The 18,238-nt window shown below is 37.0% G+C and overlaps 1 protein-coding gene across 1 annotated transcript in view; it reads left to right on the forward strand.

Moving 5' to 3' along the window:
• MDFIC (MyoD family inhibitor domain containing) overlaps positions 1 to 17,529 on the forward strand; it is a 46,348-nt gene extending 28,819 nt beyond the window's left edge. Inside the window, exons 4-5 of the mRNA XM_063134035.1 lie at positions 8,793 to 9,059; positions 16,522 to 17,529. Of these exons, the coding sequence (XP_062990105.1) occupies positions 8,793 to 9,059; positions 16,522 to 16,769 (515 nt within the window). The 3' untranslated portion in view covers positions 16,770 to 17,529. The remainder of the gene's footprint in view (positions 1 to 8,792; positions 9,060 to 16,521) is intronic.
• Positions 17,530 to 18,238: the final 709 nt, after the last annotated feature.

Below are 18,238 nucleotides of genomic sequence, written 5' to 3' on the forward strand. Positions count from 1 at the left end.
CCCATAGTTAACCCCATGTAGTGTTGAAATTCTTTTGGCTTAAGAATCCTATCACAAATCTATGTAGTAAGGTTTATTCCTGGGGTGACCTGCAAAAATGCCCTAAATAGAGATATTGATTGCAGATTTTTCTCACGTGACTGTTACCATCACACAGTTTCTCCTTCTCTGCTCAATGAAAAAGATGTTACAGTATAGAATATCTTTTTTTCTCTTCTATGAATAGTTTTAGACCCATCCAAACAAACCTCAGTATGAGCTTTCTAAAAAAAATTAAAATACTAATGTACAGTTTTGCCAAAGTACTTCTTCATAAAGGAAATCCTGTTTCATAATAATATTTCTTGTAAAACATGATGGGGTTCCAAAGAAATAGTTGATGGCTGATAGTTGGTACTTCTGTTTTCTTTGTAAAGTCAGCATGGTATAAAAAATTCAGTATGAAAAATTGATTTTAAAAAGATGGATTGTACCTTGATCATTTCTTGTTGTTTAGTTAATGTATGCTTTCTGAGATGCAGAAGGTGCAGTATATGCTCCTTATTTCCTAGGAAATATTCAAAAATAATTGCTGACAAAAGCCACTTTGCAGGTTGACTCAGAGGTATAGCTTGTAACTTGAATGTTAATATTCTAGATGGCTGTGCAGAGCTATCTATTGAAGTAGTTTGAAGATTTGAATGGAGGCTAGTCAGAATTTTAAAGTTATACATTGTTATTGGCATTGTATTTTTGACTTATATAGACATTTTGGAAAACCAAAATGGATGACCCTCTTTCATGATGGACATATACAATTTTAGATTAAATTTCAGAAAGAAGGCAACAATAATATAGTTCCCACCCCACCACCTACCCAAAGCTGGTAGTTGGACAATATAGGCTTGAATGGCAATTATCATACAATGAATACATTTCCTGCCATGTCGTTTATTTTCCAAGGGATCTGGAAATCGTACAGCATTACACAAAAAAGAAATTACATGTATTTCTAAGTGTTGAGTCCAAGGAAATGTTTTAGATGATAAATGCAAGGCTTAGTTCACACAATGTTATATGTGGACAAGCCTCTGTGAGTGAAGACTTGAACCCGAGTTTTACTTTTCCTGATTCTTGGTTTGTCTTTACATACAATCCAGGAATCCTGATTTAAAATAAGATCTAATTTTTTAAACTATCCAGATTCATAATCAATGTTTTGAAGTTGGCAACTGATTTTTTTTTAATCCATGGTTCCTGTATCATCTCTAATGACAAGCCAGGAATAGGAGAAAGCAAAAGGGAATTATAGTTTAGTCCTCCTCACAGCCAAACAAGCAGGGAAGGCTGAGCATTTAAGCCTGAGACTTGGTCTGGCTCACAGAGGCAGTGGACCTGTTCACATGTCACGTTAACCTATGGTGGCTTACAAGCTATGCACAGAAGCTTATTTTGCAAATAGTCTATTGTGCTCTGACAGATGATCGGATAAATAAGCTACACAGTGTAGTTTATTCCCCCACTTGCCCCTCCTCCTCTTGTAGTCCTTCTGCCAGGCTGGGCAGATATCTCAGCTTCCTTTGTGGATTGTCAAACTCCTTTCTCTGCCCATGTGTGTGGGACTATGGATTTTTAATGGAAAAGTGAGGATTTATCCACACATAAAACAAATGGTTTCCTTTCCTTCCCCTTCCTCTGCTGAGATAAGGGGTGGCCGGACTGGAATAGAGGAAAGCATACACTGCATGAAAAAATGTGTGTGTGTGTCCAACTCCCTGAAAGATTGCAGGAATGGGATGAAACTTAATATATAGGTTTCTCTTATGGGGAGCCACCAACGTATTACTGGGTAAATGTGGAACTTTGCATTTTCTTGGAACAGTTTGGATTTATCTACGGATACTAGGGAAATGCACGGGGGGACTTATTTGGAGTTGGAGACACAGCTGAATGTGGCAGGAAAACAAGTTTGCTCAGTGATTGTTTACGAGGAACAGAACGGCAGCAGCATTTTTGGCTGCTCTTGCCAAGTGGCTCTGTAGGCGATCTACACTAACCCACCATAGGTAAAATGACCCTTCCTGTAAACCTTTGCTTCTCAGGGTGGCTTAGTTAGGGGAAATAACCCACCATTGGTGGGAAAGAGCAAACAAATGATATGCTAAACCATCATGGATTAAATAGATGGTGCTATATAAATAAATAATAATAATAATAAACCATTGTGGTTTATTTAACCTATTGGGGTTTAACATCTCGTCGAAACCCAGTCATTGTGTAAATAATGGTTTATTGTTATGTGCAAACCAGGCCATTGAAAGATTCAGACAATCTAATACAATCCCCTTATACTAACCTAACACTTCCCTACCGTATACTTTTCAGGTTCAACAAAAGGAGCCCCCTAAGTTCTTCTATTAAAGAATTGTGAATTCAACAGTCCGAGTGCTTTCATAAAACAAAATCACATGCAAATATTGAAATGAATTTTTAATAAAGAAAAGAAACAATAATTATGGGATTCCCTATGGATAAAACAGGATAGAGAAAATCTCAATATATCTAATCCATAGCTCATTCCTGTAATAGAAGGCCACACTAAAATCCATATTTTTAGAAAAAATATGCAATATCTAGAAATATACTCTGAGAATAAGCTTATTACAAAATAGTCCAGTTTTTTTGCTTCGAACCTGCATATTTCTCCATTTTTTAAAAAAAATATTACTTTAAAATAAATACTGCATATACTAACTGTGGCACCTAAAGTTTCTGTACAAAAATAAAAACAAGTTGTCTCTATAGTTTTACAATGTAATAGTGTACAATGTGGTGATTGAGTACTAAACAGATAACTAAAGGTTACAATATTGTAGGATTCTGACAGCAAGTGTGTTATAATGTTTGTTGCCCTCAACTGGAAACCCTGTCGTTCAAATCACCCCTTTGCCTTAGGCAAGCCACGTTCTGTTATTATACACACACACACACACACACACACACACACACACACACACACACACCAGTCTTCAATATAAGGATGATAGTCCTGACCTACTATACATGGTTTTTATTATCATTGCTGAGATAATCTACAAGATATGCTTTGCAAACTCAGTATATATCTGTTTAGTTATTATTTATAAGGATAGAATGCTTGGTAAATTTCTTTGCATTGTGCTACACTGTGCTGCACTGTGAACTATCTAAGGTTTTTCATAGGATATTTTACTTCTACTCATTATGAAAAATACATAAAAACCAATTCACGTTTTCCTATTTTAATAGTTTTTTTCTGAAATAAATTATGATACAAACATTACACACATATTTCCAGATTCCTAAATATCACAGAAATTAAATATATTTTAAATCAAGCACAGTAAAATTCACCTAAAGTAAGATGCTACCTCCCGTATCTGAGACAGTAAGCCTGTGTGCACCAGTTGCTGGGGAACATGGGTGAGAGGGTGCTGTTGCACCATGTCCTGCTTTGTTGGTCCCTGGTTGACAGCTGGTTGGCCACTGTGTGAACAGAGTGCTGGACTAGATGGACCCTCGGTCTGATCCAGCATGGCTCTTCTTATGTTCATAATTAATATACTAGTTTAATTTTTGCATTCAGGAGCAAATGTTAGCATCATGTACCGTTTCTAATACATTCCCTCTTATGCTAAAATCTGAAGACTGTGTGTTTCACAGTCCTTATTGCCATGTTTTCATAGGTACTTGAACGCATTTTAATTTGTTTGAGACTTTTACATATAAATAAAGCAGTGAAAATAAGTTTGTATAGACACATAGACGCCACAAAATGTATTCAACAAAGGCTTCATATTTTTTGTCTGCTGGAAATCGCAGTGAGTTTGAAATCTGAATAGGGATGTGCAAAATCACTTTGCTCCAAGTCTCCAAAATCTTCGTAATAAATATGCGTTAAAATACTGGAAGTATTTTATGCTATCTACTAACTTCACAATTAAATTACTGTGTGAAGTTGGTTAAGTAACACAAAAGTTATTATATTAAGGTGTGCTTTATGAAGAGGCCAATGACAGTGCTGCAGTGAAACATGCTAATAGATTATATGCTGCAGCAATATATTGCCTTTTTATTGCTTTTCCACAGGCAGCAGATTCATGTATAGTTATTACTGGCTACATTATCTGCTAGTTTTCTATCAAAAGTGATTCATTCTATTGAATCATTAGTCCAATACTTACCATTCTTGGTGAAAATTCACTAGTATTAACACACTGCATAAAACATTGACCTAAATCCATTGGGTTTGCTACACCTTGAGAACATTTTAACCTTGGCAGCACACAATTTCTTAAGATAGTTTAAACTATCTATTGTGAATATTTAACAAGACAGTATTCTATGTTGTGCTGTGTTTTTTAACACACACACTTGGTGACCACTGCCATCTTCAATTTAAGATGCTGAATGTTCATAAATCTAGTATGGGAAATATTGATGTGTATTGCATTAGTTGCTGAATAACAAGAATAAAAATTTGCTCATACATAGTGTAAAAATGGGGTCTTTTGTAGCAGCACATGGTGTGTTTAGAATGATATAACAGACACTGAATGTTCACATATCAAACAAAATGCCATCTTTCTGTAGAAAAGAGGTGTCAAAAAGTTTCTTTGTACCTTTAACGCATGTGATTATGTAGTACAAAATGCAGAGTTTGTAAAATTTCTTGAATATACAGGCAAAAAATGAATAATTCAAAACAACTCATAAGTTCTACATTCTATTGTATCTTTTATAACGCAGGCAGAAGATAGCATTGTGTTCCCAGTAGAGCTGAATTTGCACAAGTTACACCTCTGAAAATGCCAGATGGTCTATGGTCTACTTTTGAGAGCTGTCACATATGTAAAGATTTGAAAAAAAGAAAAGAAAAGAAAGACAGCTGAATGAGAGCAGCGGATCATTAAAGGGAGAGTGAGAGTCCCTGGGTATCACTGTGTTTTAAGAAAGCGTTGTGTCGTTTCCCGTATTACGCTTTTCTTTCTTTTTCTTTTCTCTTTTTTTAAGATATACACAACCTTTAAAAATAAAGTAAAAACACTTCTGTGTTAAACTGAATGGTTGTGACTTAATCTTAAAAACTGTCAAATGCTTTTTATTCTTTATACTAGAATGCAGTCATATGGTTCCTAATTGGTTTCAAGTGTATTTTAACCATAAGATTCAAGTCTCCCTGGTGAAAAATTATCAATAAAGTTAAAATAAATTTAAATTGGTATAACTAATACATTTGGGGGTTTTATTCACTTTTGATTTGACCTACATATCGTATGTGAATACTCTAAAGCCAGTCAGCTAAAAAGTTGTATGTTAATGTTAAAAGACTGAAATAAGAGTACTTTGGGAGTAGAATTTATCTCTTGATCATAGTAAAAATAATAAAATTAAACTAAAACAAATAATTTTGCATGGTTTGGTTTCTCCATGATTTTCCATTGCCCATTAATTGGCAAAATACACTGGATGTTTAAGAAAGAAAATATGATCATGTGCCATATATTGTAATATGATACTGAAAGGTAAACAATTGCAAACAACCACTTACAATTTTGCTAGATTCTAAAGGTCATAACTGTCAATTCTAATAGCTTTGTCATTTAGATTTACAGAATTCTTCCTGTGTTCTCTCCACTTATTTATTGATGAACAAAAACGGCTCTCCCAACAACTGAGTTATTGATGGAGCATAACATTTTATATCCAAGAATTCCAAGTAATATATCTACTTGCCAGACTGTTACCTGGCAAGATGCTTCCGCATCCCTGAAATGATTACCTCTTTATTAAAACCTGCATAGGATGAAAATGGAACAAGATTAAATTAGTCTTGCATAGGAAAGGGGAATGTTGAGTTCTGTTCTATGCCAGTGATTGAGGAAGTTGTCTGTCCGCACATTAAAAGGAATATTCTATATAAAAGCTATCATATAAGTTTTTGCTAATATCTTTGGAGATTTCCTTTTGTCAGTGAATTACCAGAATACTTGTGATTACTTGGAGGTACTTGAAATAAATTTATCTTTCTGTGAATGAGTGAAGCTTTGGTATTGTGTCCTTACTTCTAAAAGGCCAAGTCAACCAAAAGATTTGGGGATGGTTGTTGTTATTTTTGTTTTTGTTTTCCTAACCTGCCTGTCCACATATACCTAGTTAGTCATGAATCCTAAAAAGAAAATAGAAAAAAAAACTTTTGTAGAGTTTTGTTGTTTGTCAGACACACTTATTGTACTGGTTTTATCAATTTGACAAACATTTTTCTTTTTTAACGTTTTAGATACTATTAACATTCTTACAAATTAGGATTTTGTTTACAGCTCAAGAAATATTGCTTTGTGTGTGGGGTGGGTATATATGCACAGATGTAAAGGAGCATTGTGATCTGGTTTGCTCTCTTTTGATAGCTGGGTTGGTGCATCAAGGTCTACACAGCTAGGTAGACGATAGTTAATATGAAATCCTCCTAGCCATTCTGTTTTCTTTCAGAAGTTTACTAAGTCTTGCTAATGTTCATGGTTGGTTGGTGTTATTGTGCATGCTTCTTCTTTTTTAAACTGACCTTTTGATCTGTGAGGTCTCACTATTGGATTAGGAGGCTGGACCTTGAGTCCTGTCAGGATACGGCCTGTTCTCCGTAGTGTGGGGGAAGGGGTTTTGGGGTTAGGGTTTTTGAGGTTAAGGGCCATGGCTAGACTAGGCCTACACCCCGGGATCGTCCTGGGATCATCACTGTGCATCAAAATGACACACAGGGGATTCTGGGATCAGGCAGGGACGACCCCTCCATTTGCCTCAGATAATCCTTAGGTCTAGCTAAGGCCAAGTTCAGAATCTGAAGAAATAGAAGAAGGACTAGAAGTATATCAGCCAAGACAGAATGTGGGGGAAAAGATTCCCCAAGACTCTTAAGGAGTCAAGGATGAATCTTCCCAGGTGCTTCAGACAGGATGCCGAAGGCTCAGGGTCTATTCTCCCTCCACTCCTGGGAAAGACTCGGTCGCAGGGGGATTTGATGTTTTGTGATGCACCTACCTTGATGGCAGATTCCAGAAGGGAAAGCTGGTAGTCTCTTTTACCTCCCTATGGGAATGATCCTATGGATTTCCTCAAAGTTGCAATGCATCAGTATTATTTCACACAGTTTTAAACAAGGAAATTCTGGGAGACATATAGGAATTTGGAGTGTGATGCTATCAACAATGATAAATAAATAAGGTTTTGATTTTCTGTTAGTAATGGTGACTTTTTGTTGTGTTTGTTGGCTCTTATGCTTCGCCTTTGTGAGTCGTCTGCTTTTCTTTTAATCATTGTGGGTTTTAGCATCATTGTTTTAATTCTGTCATTTTTACATTAGATAAAATTAAACAGCATTGGGAACTTGCCAGCTGAAATGCAGCCTAAAACTATAGTAAATAAATAATGTGGCTTAATTTTAATCCATGTTTAGAGAATCCTGTTTTGGCTCAGGATATTCAATTGTATCTCTCCTAGCTTCAGAGCCCTAAGTTTTCTAATTTTTAAGACAAAAATCCTCAAAGTAATTTTTAAGATGAACTCTGCATGACTTGTATTTTCTTACAACAAATAAGTATATTCTAGGATATATTTATTAAATATATTTATCCCTCTGATTTAAGAGTTGAGCTTACTAATTTGTTTCTGCTCCTAAAGTCCTGGAAATTGTAAGTAAGAACATAAGAAGAGCCATGCTGGATCAGACCAAGGGTCCATCTAATCTGTTCACACAGTGGCCAACCAGACCTAGGCCAGGGACCAACAAGGCAGAACATGGTGCAACAGCACTCTCCCACCCATGTTCCCCAGCAACTGGTGCACACAGGCATACTGCCTCGAATACTGGAGTAGAGGCTGCTCCCTTAAACTTTCATTCCACGCAACTGTAAAGATACTGGATAGTAATGCAAGTCAAGTTCTGAATTATGCTTAAGGGGAGAATCCAACAAAAGTTCTGATTTCATAAATGATTACAGATCTTAGGTTTACAAAATGGTTCCCTAGTGCTCTTGCAACCACTTGCACAATGGGAAAATGAAGCGGATTTTTGCTACCATAGCAATTCCTTCCTTTAATGGTATGTTGTATTTAGGCCTATTTCATTCTTTTTACCACTTATGGCGAAATGAAATGAAATATGGGAAACCTGTATTTGGATCTCCCAATTTGTTATCTAATTGGGAGATCCACACCACACACACAGACACACACACACAATCGGCAGCACCAGTGGTAAACGGTGATTTGGATTGAAGCCTCAGCATTGAAGGGAGGGAGCAATTCAACCCTTTCCGCCCCATGCCATTTTTCTGATCTAATCTCCTCTCCTCAAGTTGATACTTGCCCCATTTTCGCTAGTAGACTAAATAGCAGATTTAGGAAATTTGTGGTTTAGATTGGGAAAAATGTGTAGAGGGTGGCAGTTAACCCTCTAAAGATTTGCAGTCTAGCACACCCTTGATGGTTGTTTTTGTTTTGTTTTTGAGACTCCATGCATCCCCAGTTTGTCTTGGGCTTTCAACCCCAATCTTCTCCCTTTGCAGTTTGGGAGTGAGTGACATGCTAAGAACAGCAAGATGAAACCTGATGGGGATAAATGGGATCCTCAGATTTTCATACTTAAAGGGGTCTGTGTTCTCTAATATATGCAAGCTTTTGTTTTTTGTTAACCTGTAGTGATTGACTAAAGAAAAGGAAGAGCATACTCTGCACAGATGCGAAGTAACCACTCTCTTTTGCTTTCTCTCCTTATAAAGCACAACCTCAACGTTTGCCTCAACCAAATGCTTTGGCACTTGAAAAATGTAAAGAAGAAACTGGCAAAATATTAAATGGGCATGCAAGCCTGAGTAATGGAAGTAGATTTCACAATGGAGTCAAACGTGGTGCACCAGATAGCAGAAAATTCTCAGCACCTGTTTCCCAAAAAATGCACAGGAAAATTCAGTCCAGCTTGTCTGTCAACAGTGAAAGCAGCAAGAAAAGCTCTGCGTATTCTCATAAGCCAGGTTCTTTACCCGAAGGTAAGCTGAAACCTTATAAGTAAACTGAACACAGAATAACCAAAACCTATTCCCGCTAATAATTACACAATCAACTAAAAATAATTGAAGAGCATGAGTCGTGCTCCAGAAGCAAATAGAAATCATTACAATAAAACGTAAGTTACTTCCCCAAAGGAAAATATTAAGCATTTGTAGGAAATTGAATGAGAGATTTCCTGCTTTCAAACATATGTGCACCTTACTATTGATCGTATGTTTGGATGGAGGAGTTCTGAATTGCTAACTGACTGGCAGTGTCCTCGCAGATGCAGCCCAGAGTGGAAATGCTTTGATTTAGGAGATTGGCAAATACTTTAAGTACCTGTAATGGTTAATTCTTTGTGGATGAAATTTTGTCACTGAAAATGGCTTAATGCATTTCCCAAGTCCTATATATTCTGACCAGAAGGTATTCAAAACCTAGGCCAGTATTTTAATTACCACCATCTACTTCTATATGCATGTATAAATGCTTTTTATTCCTCCCCTGCCCCACCGCCCAGTGCACAGTATATATCTGCAAAGTAAATATATTTCCTCCTCTTCTCCTCCTCCTTCTCCTCCTCCTCCTTCTTCTGTTGTTCTTGCTGCCCGCAATTACTCCAATGGCCCTAGAGTTCCTGAACCTATTTTTAATCTGCTGATTTCCCTTTCAGTGCCAGTGTACTCAGCAGACTGCTTTGTCTGTTAAACAGAGGCTGGCAAATTCTCTTATTTTTGATGGTACTAGCATGTTACTTCACACTAGAAGTCTGTCTGTCTCTGCAAATTTTGGGGGAAAGGTTAGGAGGCTTAAAGGCCCAAACACACAGGTTCAGAGATAAAGAATATGAAGTGTTTTTAGTTGTATGGACTCATTCCTGGGAAGCAGGATAAGAGGCTAAAAGAAAAGAAAGGAGGGGAACAAGGCAGGATATACATTTTGGACCCAATCAGTAAGTCTCCTGTATTGTTATAAAAAATCCAGGTGAATTTTAACAAGCTTAAATGAGAACTGTGTAGACTTTTTCAATTTATTTTGGTATTGGTTTGTAATATTACATGGACCAACTGTAGGGGAAGTAGATAAATTGTCAGAAGCTGATCTTGGCTGCTTCCTTATCTTGTCCAGCTTTTGTCCCTTAAAATTTTACATTACAGAACATGATAAACCTACCTTTACAGGTCATTACTGGGTTAGCCAGCTATCACTAACAGGCTTGGTCATGGAAACTATGTAGTTCTCACTGTAGTTTGATTTTCGGAAGGAGCCCCCTGCACTATTAACAACTCTGTATTGGGTTGAAAAATCAGAGAAGGAGGCGAAGAAGAATCTCTTATAGTCATAGTAAAAAATATTTGGGGTTAGAAGTAATTCCTGACAATTCCTTGAAATTTATTTTACCATACATGAATCACTGCATATGTTTAAAATATGTAAATTTTGTTATATTGCTATTACATTGCAGAACCTTAGTGAGTCAAAGCCATGATTTCACATAATACTAGTCTTTGTAAAACATTATTTTACCTGTCAGAGCATTTTTACGCACTCAGAAATACTGTTTGTTAACAGTCCACCCCTAAACTGTACCATTTCAGATTGTAAATTGGAGATTGCATGTTTAATGCTCCCTTATAGTACATTCCACTCACACACATGCATACACATACATGTCTTGCAATTGAAAAAGCTAGTTCGGGAAAATAGGCTAAGCTTATTTTGGCAATACGGTGGCATTCTTGACAAGACAGCTTTGATGTATGGGAAACTCTCACCTGAAGTATTAGTCTAGGAAGGGCTGGACCATATAATATTCTGAATACGACAATTGAAATATTTTTAAATCAGTTTTTATTGTGGGGATATGAGATAGCTCGTATCCCAGGTCTCCTCTCCTCCCCATCCACTGGAACGCCTCTTTTCCTCCCTCTCAGAGATCGATTTTCTGACCTAAGAGTCCACCTGGTGCATTCCTTTCCATGTCTGTTGTGGTGGTCGATGTTGCTTCTCCAGCTCTGCTTCTGAGGTTGAAGTGATGTCTCTGACCTTGGAGGGGGAGAACCCCACTGTCCTATGACCTTGCAGATGATGGCTGGGGGCCATAGGAATGCTCCCTTAACCTCTTTACCATGTAGCCTCCAGTTATTTTTTTGCAAGCAAGGAGTGTTTGGATGTACAATGTTTATCAACTTGAGAATATGCAGATAATGCAGCAACTTAATTCAACAGGTTCAAAGTGCTAAGACTACTTTTTTAAAAATAAATAAATTGCAACTGGTTTTTTTTGTTAAAAACTACATCCATTCCCCCAATGACTTATAAAGGGAGAGATTCAATTTAAAGGATTGGATCTCTCTCTCTCTCTCTCTGTTTGTCTATCTATCTATCTATCTAATGATCAGGGATAAATATGTATATGAATATTTTTGTGTTAGTAAAGTTAAATAATAAAACCGATATTTCAGTCAGCTTTTATTTTTTAGTATATCATCAGCTTATACCCCATTCTAAAAGCTTTTTGTTACATACGAACAGTTAAGACTATTTTGGCTGAGGCTTGACTACCCCCCCCCCCAGGGTTATTGGCATTCATTGTTTAACCTTGGCCTTCAACTTGCCTCTGTTTGGTGTCTATACAAGTCTTGTAACCCCTGCTGAGACTTCTGTTCCCATCTCTGCATGGGCCTTGAGTGAAGCCTTGTTGAGGACCTCAGCTGCCACTTTGATAGTGGTTTTGTCCGTTTGATTCTTGCTGTGATAGAGCAGAATACTTAGAGGTTTCTTTTGAATTTCCTGATCTCTCTGTGAATATAGCTAGATAAAACCTGACCCAGGCCAGCATTTTGTAACTGAGCATACTTTCCATAAAACTCTTCCATTAAGACTTAGAAATTGACCTCTCTCCCCTAATCATGACATTTTTGACCTTTTAACAAAATTATGCAGTTTGTCATTGAGTCCTCCTTGCTGAAGAATTGGAAGGCAGTCAGTGCCACACTAGTTTTCAAAAAGTGATCCAGGAGGGAAACAGAAAATTGCATTCCCATTACCGTAATATCTATTTGAGATAAACTAGTAGGAAACAGTATTGAAACTAGAATTTATATTAAACATATGGAAGAATAAGTCTTGTTGACAAAGAATTAGCATGGCTTCTGTGAAGAGAAGTTTTGCCTCACCATTTTTTTTTAGTATTCTTTGACTGTGTAATCAAACATAAAGATGATTTGGTGTCATTGTGTATTTGGACTTACTGAAAGTCCCTTACCAAAGGCTCCCATGGAATAAGAGGAAGGGTGACTTTATGGATTAGTTTATTAACAAATCACAAAAAGTGATACATGTTGAGGCAAAGAAAGAAAACAAATACCAAGATCACATATAATCTGATGTTATTTGAGCTGGTGTGATTAACTAAGAAAGAGCTAGGAGGCATGGTAGATACTAGATGAAAATATCAAATAAACATGTAGTAATGAAAAATAAAATTCCCTGCTAGGGATTATTTGGAAAGGGGTTAAAACATTGCCAGAGCAATAATGCTTTATTATATCTTGCATTTGGAATACTGTGTATACTTCTAGCCTCCCCATCTCCAAGATGGTTAAAAAAGATTGCATTGGAAAAGTTGCCAATGAAAGTAATCAAATGATCAAGAGGTTTGAACAACTTCTGCATGAGGAAAGGCTAAAGTATATGGGACTGTTAATTAGAAGAAAGATGACTCAGGCTGCAATCCTATATCCATTTACCTGGGAATAAGTCCCATTGAACTCAGTGAGACTTACTACTTAAGTAGGCATGTATAGGATTTTAATGCAAGGTGTTTTGGGTAGGGACACACACACAGGTATATCTCATAGGACGCTAGAATTTGTTGTCATCCAATGAAATTGGTTGGCAGTAAATTAGAGAATTCCATAACACTTGCTTAAATGAGTTTAAAGGGACCTTGGTAAAATTCATGGAAGATTTGCTTATCAATGGCTATTGGACATTATAGGTAAATGGAACATCTGTGTTCAGAGATAATATACCCAAAGAGGGAGAGCTTTTGCCATTGTTCTCACACTGGTTAGAAGACGGACACTAGACTCTGGGTCTCATTCAGCCGGGCTACACTTACTTATGTTCTGATTAACATTATGGATATTAGCTTATTGTTGGATAGTGCCAAGAAAACTCCTTCGATAAGGCTGTGTGAGAGAGCTTTATTGACTTTAAACAGTTCAGTTTTATGTTGTATATATTTAGATTTCAAAGATGGGAAGTGTTTGTTTTGAATCATCTTGGCCTTTAGAGGTTTTTGTTGTTGTTGCTATCTTCTCCCACTCCCAAGATTGAGCATTTCCTCAAATGTCTTGTAGCTCAAAGTAATTGGGAATTTATGCATTTGGAGCCAAGAAGTGCCTGTGACATCAAGGGAATGTGGATAGTTTCTGTAACATAGAACTCTGGAACCTTACAGATGTGTTGACAGTGAAAATTAAAATGCCTCCCTACATGGAACAGGACCATTTTAGTGAATAATTGAAAGGTGTCTGTTTTGTAATATGCTTGTGCATCCCCTTCTCCCAATGAATACTGGGTAAAAACGTTCCATACATCCTGCTGTAACAGTGTCAGTGAAAACATTCACATTATTGGGAAAATGGAGACACTGGAGGATTAAATCCTTTCACTTTTGTTGTGTTGCCATTTTAAGCAGCTGATGAGACCAGACAGGCCAGATATTTACTCAATAGAATCTTGATCAGGTTTCTGATTCTGAAATACATCATGCTTTTGGACAGAATTATCCATAGTCAGGAAAGCTCCTTTTAGGCATCCATGAGAATTTGTGTGTTTCCAGTGGGACATCTAATAACAACAACAACAAAAACAACAACAACAACAACAACAACAACAATAATAATAATAATAATAATATTTCTTACCCGCCTCTCCGTTTTGATCGAGGTGGGGAACAGCAGTAAGTATAAAATACATAAAATACTGATTAAAAACATAGTATACACTGTTAAAACATCCTAAAAGCATCCTAAAATTCCACTGGTTTTCTGGTTTTCTTTCCTTGAACAGCAGCATCTCCTGCTTTTCAAACTCTGAATTTCAAGAGTATTTACTGTGCCATGTGATGTAGGGGGCTGGTTTGGGGAAGGGAAAAAGTGAAGCAGTATTCTGTATATCAGGCCTAACGCCAGTGCTCACTCTGGCCATACATAGCTTCAGTGAGCCTCTACTAAATGGAGTGGAAATCTCTGGCCTATAGACCAGAATTAGCCCGTGGGGGTTCTTGATCTGACCAATTTCTTCTCCAGGACCTAAACCCCCTCTCCTGGCAGGGAAAAGTTCTTACCTGCAATCAACAACGGATCAGAGCATTTCTGTGCAGCACAGGGGGAAAAAAGGAAGCTTTGTGCAGCAGGGAAACACTCTTAGCTCTGGCCAGCTCCTGACTGGAGATAAGAGCTTTTCCCTGCAGAAGAGAGGGTTGGGGCCAGATTCAATACTGCTTATTTCAGAAGAGACATGGAGAAGCCTTATTCTGCTTTCTTCTGAGTAGGCGTAAAATTGGTAATAACATTTGGCTCCACCTGCTTGCCTTGGCTTTGTCCTTGGCCATGCCCACTGATGGAATTCAGCCCTTAGGATCTTTCCCAGATTGGAATTAGGCCTTTGTGCTGAAAAAGGTTCCCACCCAATCTTTACTATGTTCTAAGTTACCATGTAAACTATGGAGGAAAATTGTTTAGGAAGGTTGTTTTGTCTGTGTAAGCTTGAAATAGAATAGCAAAACATCGCTCTCGGAGGTGCCTAACCTGAGCAAATGAAATGTTGTTTTTTAACTCTTCTTTTTATCACAATATGCATTAAGAGTAACCACAGTTAGAATCATTATAGTGCCCCGTGTTTTCTGTGGGCATACATACACCACTTTAGCCATTGCTAATTATCCCAGAATAAAGTATCATTATTTAGACCACTGCTTTTTGTCTGCTTACATAAATAGATTGCAATGGCTCTATTCAGAACTGCAATGAAACTGCTTCTTAAAAAATTATCTATATTGCCCTACCCAACTCCCCAGGGTCCCCCCTGCCTTTTTCAAACTGGGTTTCATTTTGGAAGCCTGAAAACTGAGCCAATAATATCTCCCAGTTATTTTGGCTATTGTATTTGCATCACCATATGTTTGCATTCTACTTACAATACTTACACTTTGATATTACTGACATTTTCTTAATCAGATGTATATCTTATGGTTTGTTTTTTGAAAAAAGGTTTTGTTTTACTTTGTTTTATTGTAATTTTAACGTTTTGAAAATTTCATTGGGAACCTGTAGAAAGGCAGGGTATAAATCAAATAAATATTTTTTCTCTTGTGATTTGCATTGAACTGTATTAAAATAAGCTAATTTTCTTGAGTGGGTGTTGAAGCCCATACAACTATTTGCTCCTCTCTGTTCCTCCTTTACACTATATATACTCAGAGAGCAAATTGTATTAGATTTATTCAAGTATAATTACCATGACAACAAGCTAATTAATCCCCATCAGTCTGGCTTTGGGCCTCTTCACTGATCTTGTAGTCCCTGGCTTCAATTCACATGTCATATCTGCTGAGCTTTGGATGAAGGTCACTTATAGGAACATTTATTCTTCATATAAAGAACCCAACCACTCCCCTTATTTTACCATCTAGCTCATTGGTGTTTCTATTCCCTGTTTTGTGACTCATGACTACTATTCATGCTACATTCAGCCTTAAGTGTTTGTATACTTCTGTCTATTGCTTGTAGGACTGAGCTAACAAATGGGAGTAAAACTATTTAAGCCAGAATGTCTATATATGCAAATTTCAAATATCTTATGATTAAAGAACATTCTAAAAATGCTACAGATTTTAGAAGTTCCTGAAGTTTTATATTCTTGTACTGTTATGTGGGGTGGGGTGGGTGGGTTCTGTTTAAATTTTTGAATACAAAGAATGGCTGAGATTAAATGTAATTTACGAGCCGGAAATTGTAATGTGCATGTTTTGCCCATCAGAAATTGACCATTAATCAAAAATTAATTTAAACTTTGTACCCAAAATGTTTTTGTCCGCAATCCCAATTCCTCTTTATCTGCTAGAATGGATATGCTTTAGATTTGTATCTTAATGTTTGCTGGCTGGAGTAATGTCAACGCCCTGTTGCCATTTTTGTTTGTGCTAAAATTAGTTATAGTCTGTAAATACATTTTGCATCTCAATTCTGAGCCTCTGAAATCTTTGGGCAGCACATAAGCAGAAGACAAGGAATGTGAGCTATGTAATGTGGGAGGAAAGATGTAGCATTTGTTTGGATTGCGGTTTGTAAAAGTCCCTTTTCTTTTCTTTCTAGAGAGGGCACTTGGATGTAGTATTAACCTTTTACTTCCTCTTCTTTCTCCCCGCCCTCCCAATTTCTCAAGATTGCTGTGTGCACTGTATCTTGGCCTGCTTGTTCTGCGAATTCATCACCCTCTGTAGCCTTGTCTTGGGACAAGCGTCATGTGGTGTCTGCACAGCGGAGGCCTGCTGCTGTTGCTGCGGAGAGGAAATGGGAGATGACTGCAACTGCCCATGTGACATGGACTGTGGTATAATGGATGCCTGTTGTGAATCATCAGACTGTTTGGAAATCTGCATGGAATGCTGTGGGATTTGTTTCCCATCATAATTTTTTTATTTATCCTTTGTATTTTTTTTTATCTTTAAAAAAAGAGGGTTCTTGTGTTTGTTTTTTAAACTCTTTTGAAGGACACTGTTAAATGCTCTCACAACAACCTAGTTATGTGCACTGTTAACTTCATTTTAGAGAATAACTGAAGAAAAGAAAATCCATAAGAACAAATGCTTCGTGGTCTAATTTTCGATACCTGTTAGGTGCCTTTGTAAAGGTTCCTTTCACACAGGTCAAACGGCCTGCATGAAGACAGGAGGCCTGAGGTCCCTAGAACAACCTAGGGTTTCTTTTTAAGAGTTGATTTTTCATCAGTGAACAAGTTCCTAAAAGAAATGGCAAGCAACAGGAGTGGAGTAAACACATCTTGGCTCCAACAAAGTAACAATAATAATTTCTTGTGGGGTTTCCACCTCAGTGACCCTCTCGATGGCAAATATTTGTAACAGCTTCTGTTTAAAACAAATGCTTTTCTAAATAGAACTGCCATATGTCCTTTATGTTTTTAACTGCAATGTGAAGAAACATTTTATTTTATCATCTGTACATTTACATAATTTAAGTCTGTCAAAAGTGCATCACTAACGATCTGGTTCATGTTTTACATATAAACCTATGTGTGTTTGTTCAAAATAGGTATAGGGCTGCAGCCTTAAAGTACTTCCCACCACCACCACCAAATTGTTCTTATACTATATGTCATGATTTAAGAAGCACTAATTGAAGGCAGTCTGAGGAAGAACTCACTTGGTTGCCTGCCCCACCAGCTACTGGCTGGTGTTTTCATTCAAGTCAACAAACTCATGTTTTGGGACGAAAAGGTTTTGAATGAAAGCTTATGCCAGAATAAATTTGTTAAGTCTTTACGGAGATCTTTATTGTTTTTCTGTTGCAACAGATGTGACACAGCTATCCCTCTAGAAGTTCTTGGACATGACTAATGTGTAAAAAAATCAAGAGTTGGGGACAACTGGGTTGTCCAGAAGAAAGTGAGACTAGCTATACAGGAAGTGCTTTCCCATGCAAAGAATGAATTAATTGGATTTTTTAAGTTTTAAAAATACTGTGAAGAAGGCTTGAATACAAAAATTGAAATTCTTACTAAGAGAAGTCTTGTCATATTATGGTTTTAAGTAAAGGCTTTGTAGTGAATGTTTTGGGGACTGCGGTGTATTTTTCTTCTTCTTTGTGAACTGTACAAAATTATTCTCATGGCATAATCAAAATCTGCCCCAGTATTTTAAGTTGACTTCAGATTTTTTTCCCATATATTGGAATATGGTAGTGCTAATTTACATTAATCTCTGAGTTTTTCTTTTAATCATTAGCTCAGTTTAAATAAACAGTCTAGTTATCCTGATTATTCATTGGTAGTCCAAATTTCCCAGTGGTTCTGCTCATTTTTGGAATTTGTAGACTATGTTTTCTTTATCTGAATAGAGTGGCAACAGTTCCTTTTCATTTTA

The sequence above is a fragment of the Elgaria multicarinata genome, chromosome 9 (genome assembly GCF_023053635.1).
Source record: "Elgaria multicarinata webbii isolate HBS135686 ecotype San Diego chromosome 9, rElgMul1.1.pri, whole genome shotgun sequence".
NCBI lineage: Eukaryota > Metazoa > Chordata > Lepidosauria > Squamata > Anguidae > Elgaria > Elgaria multicarinata.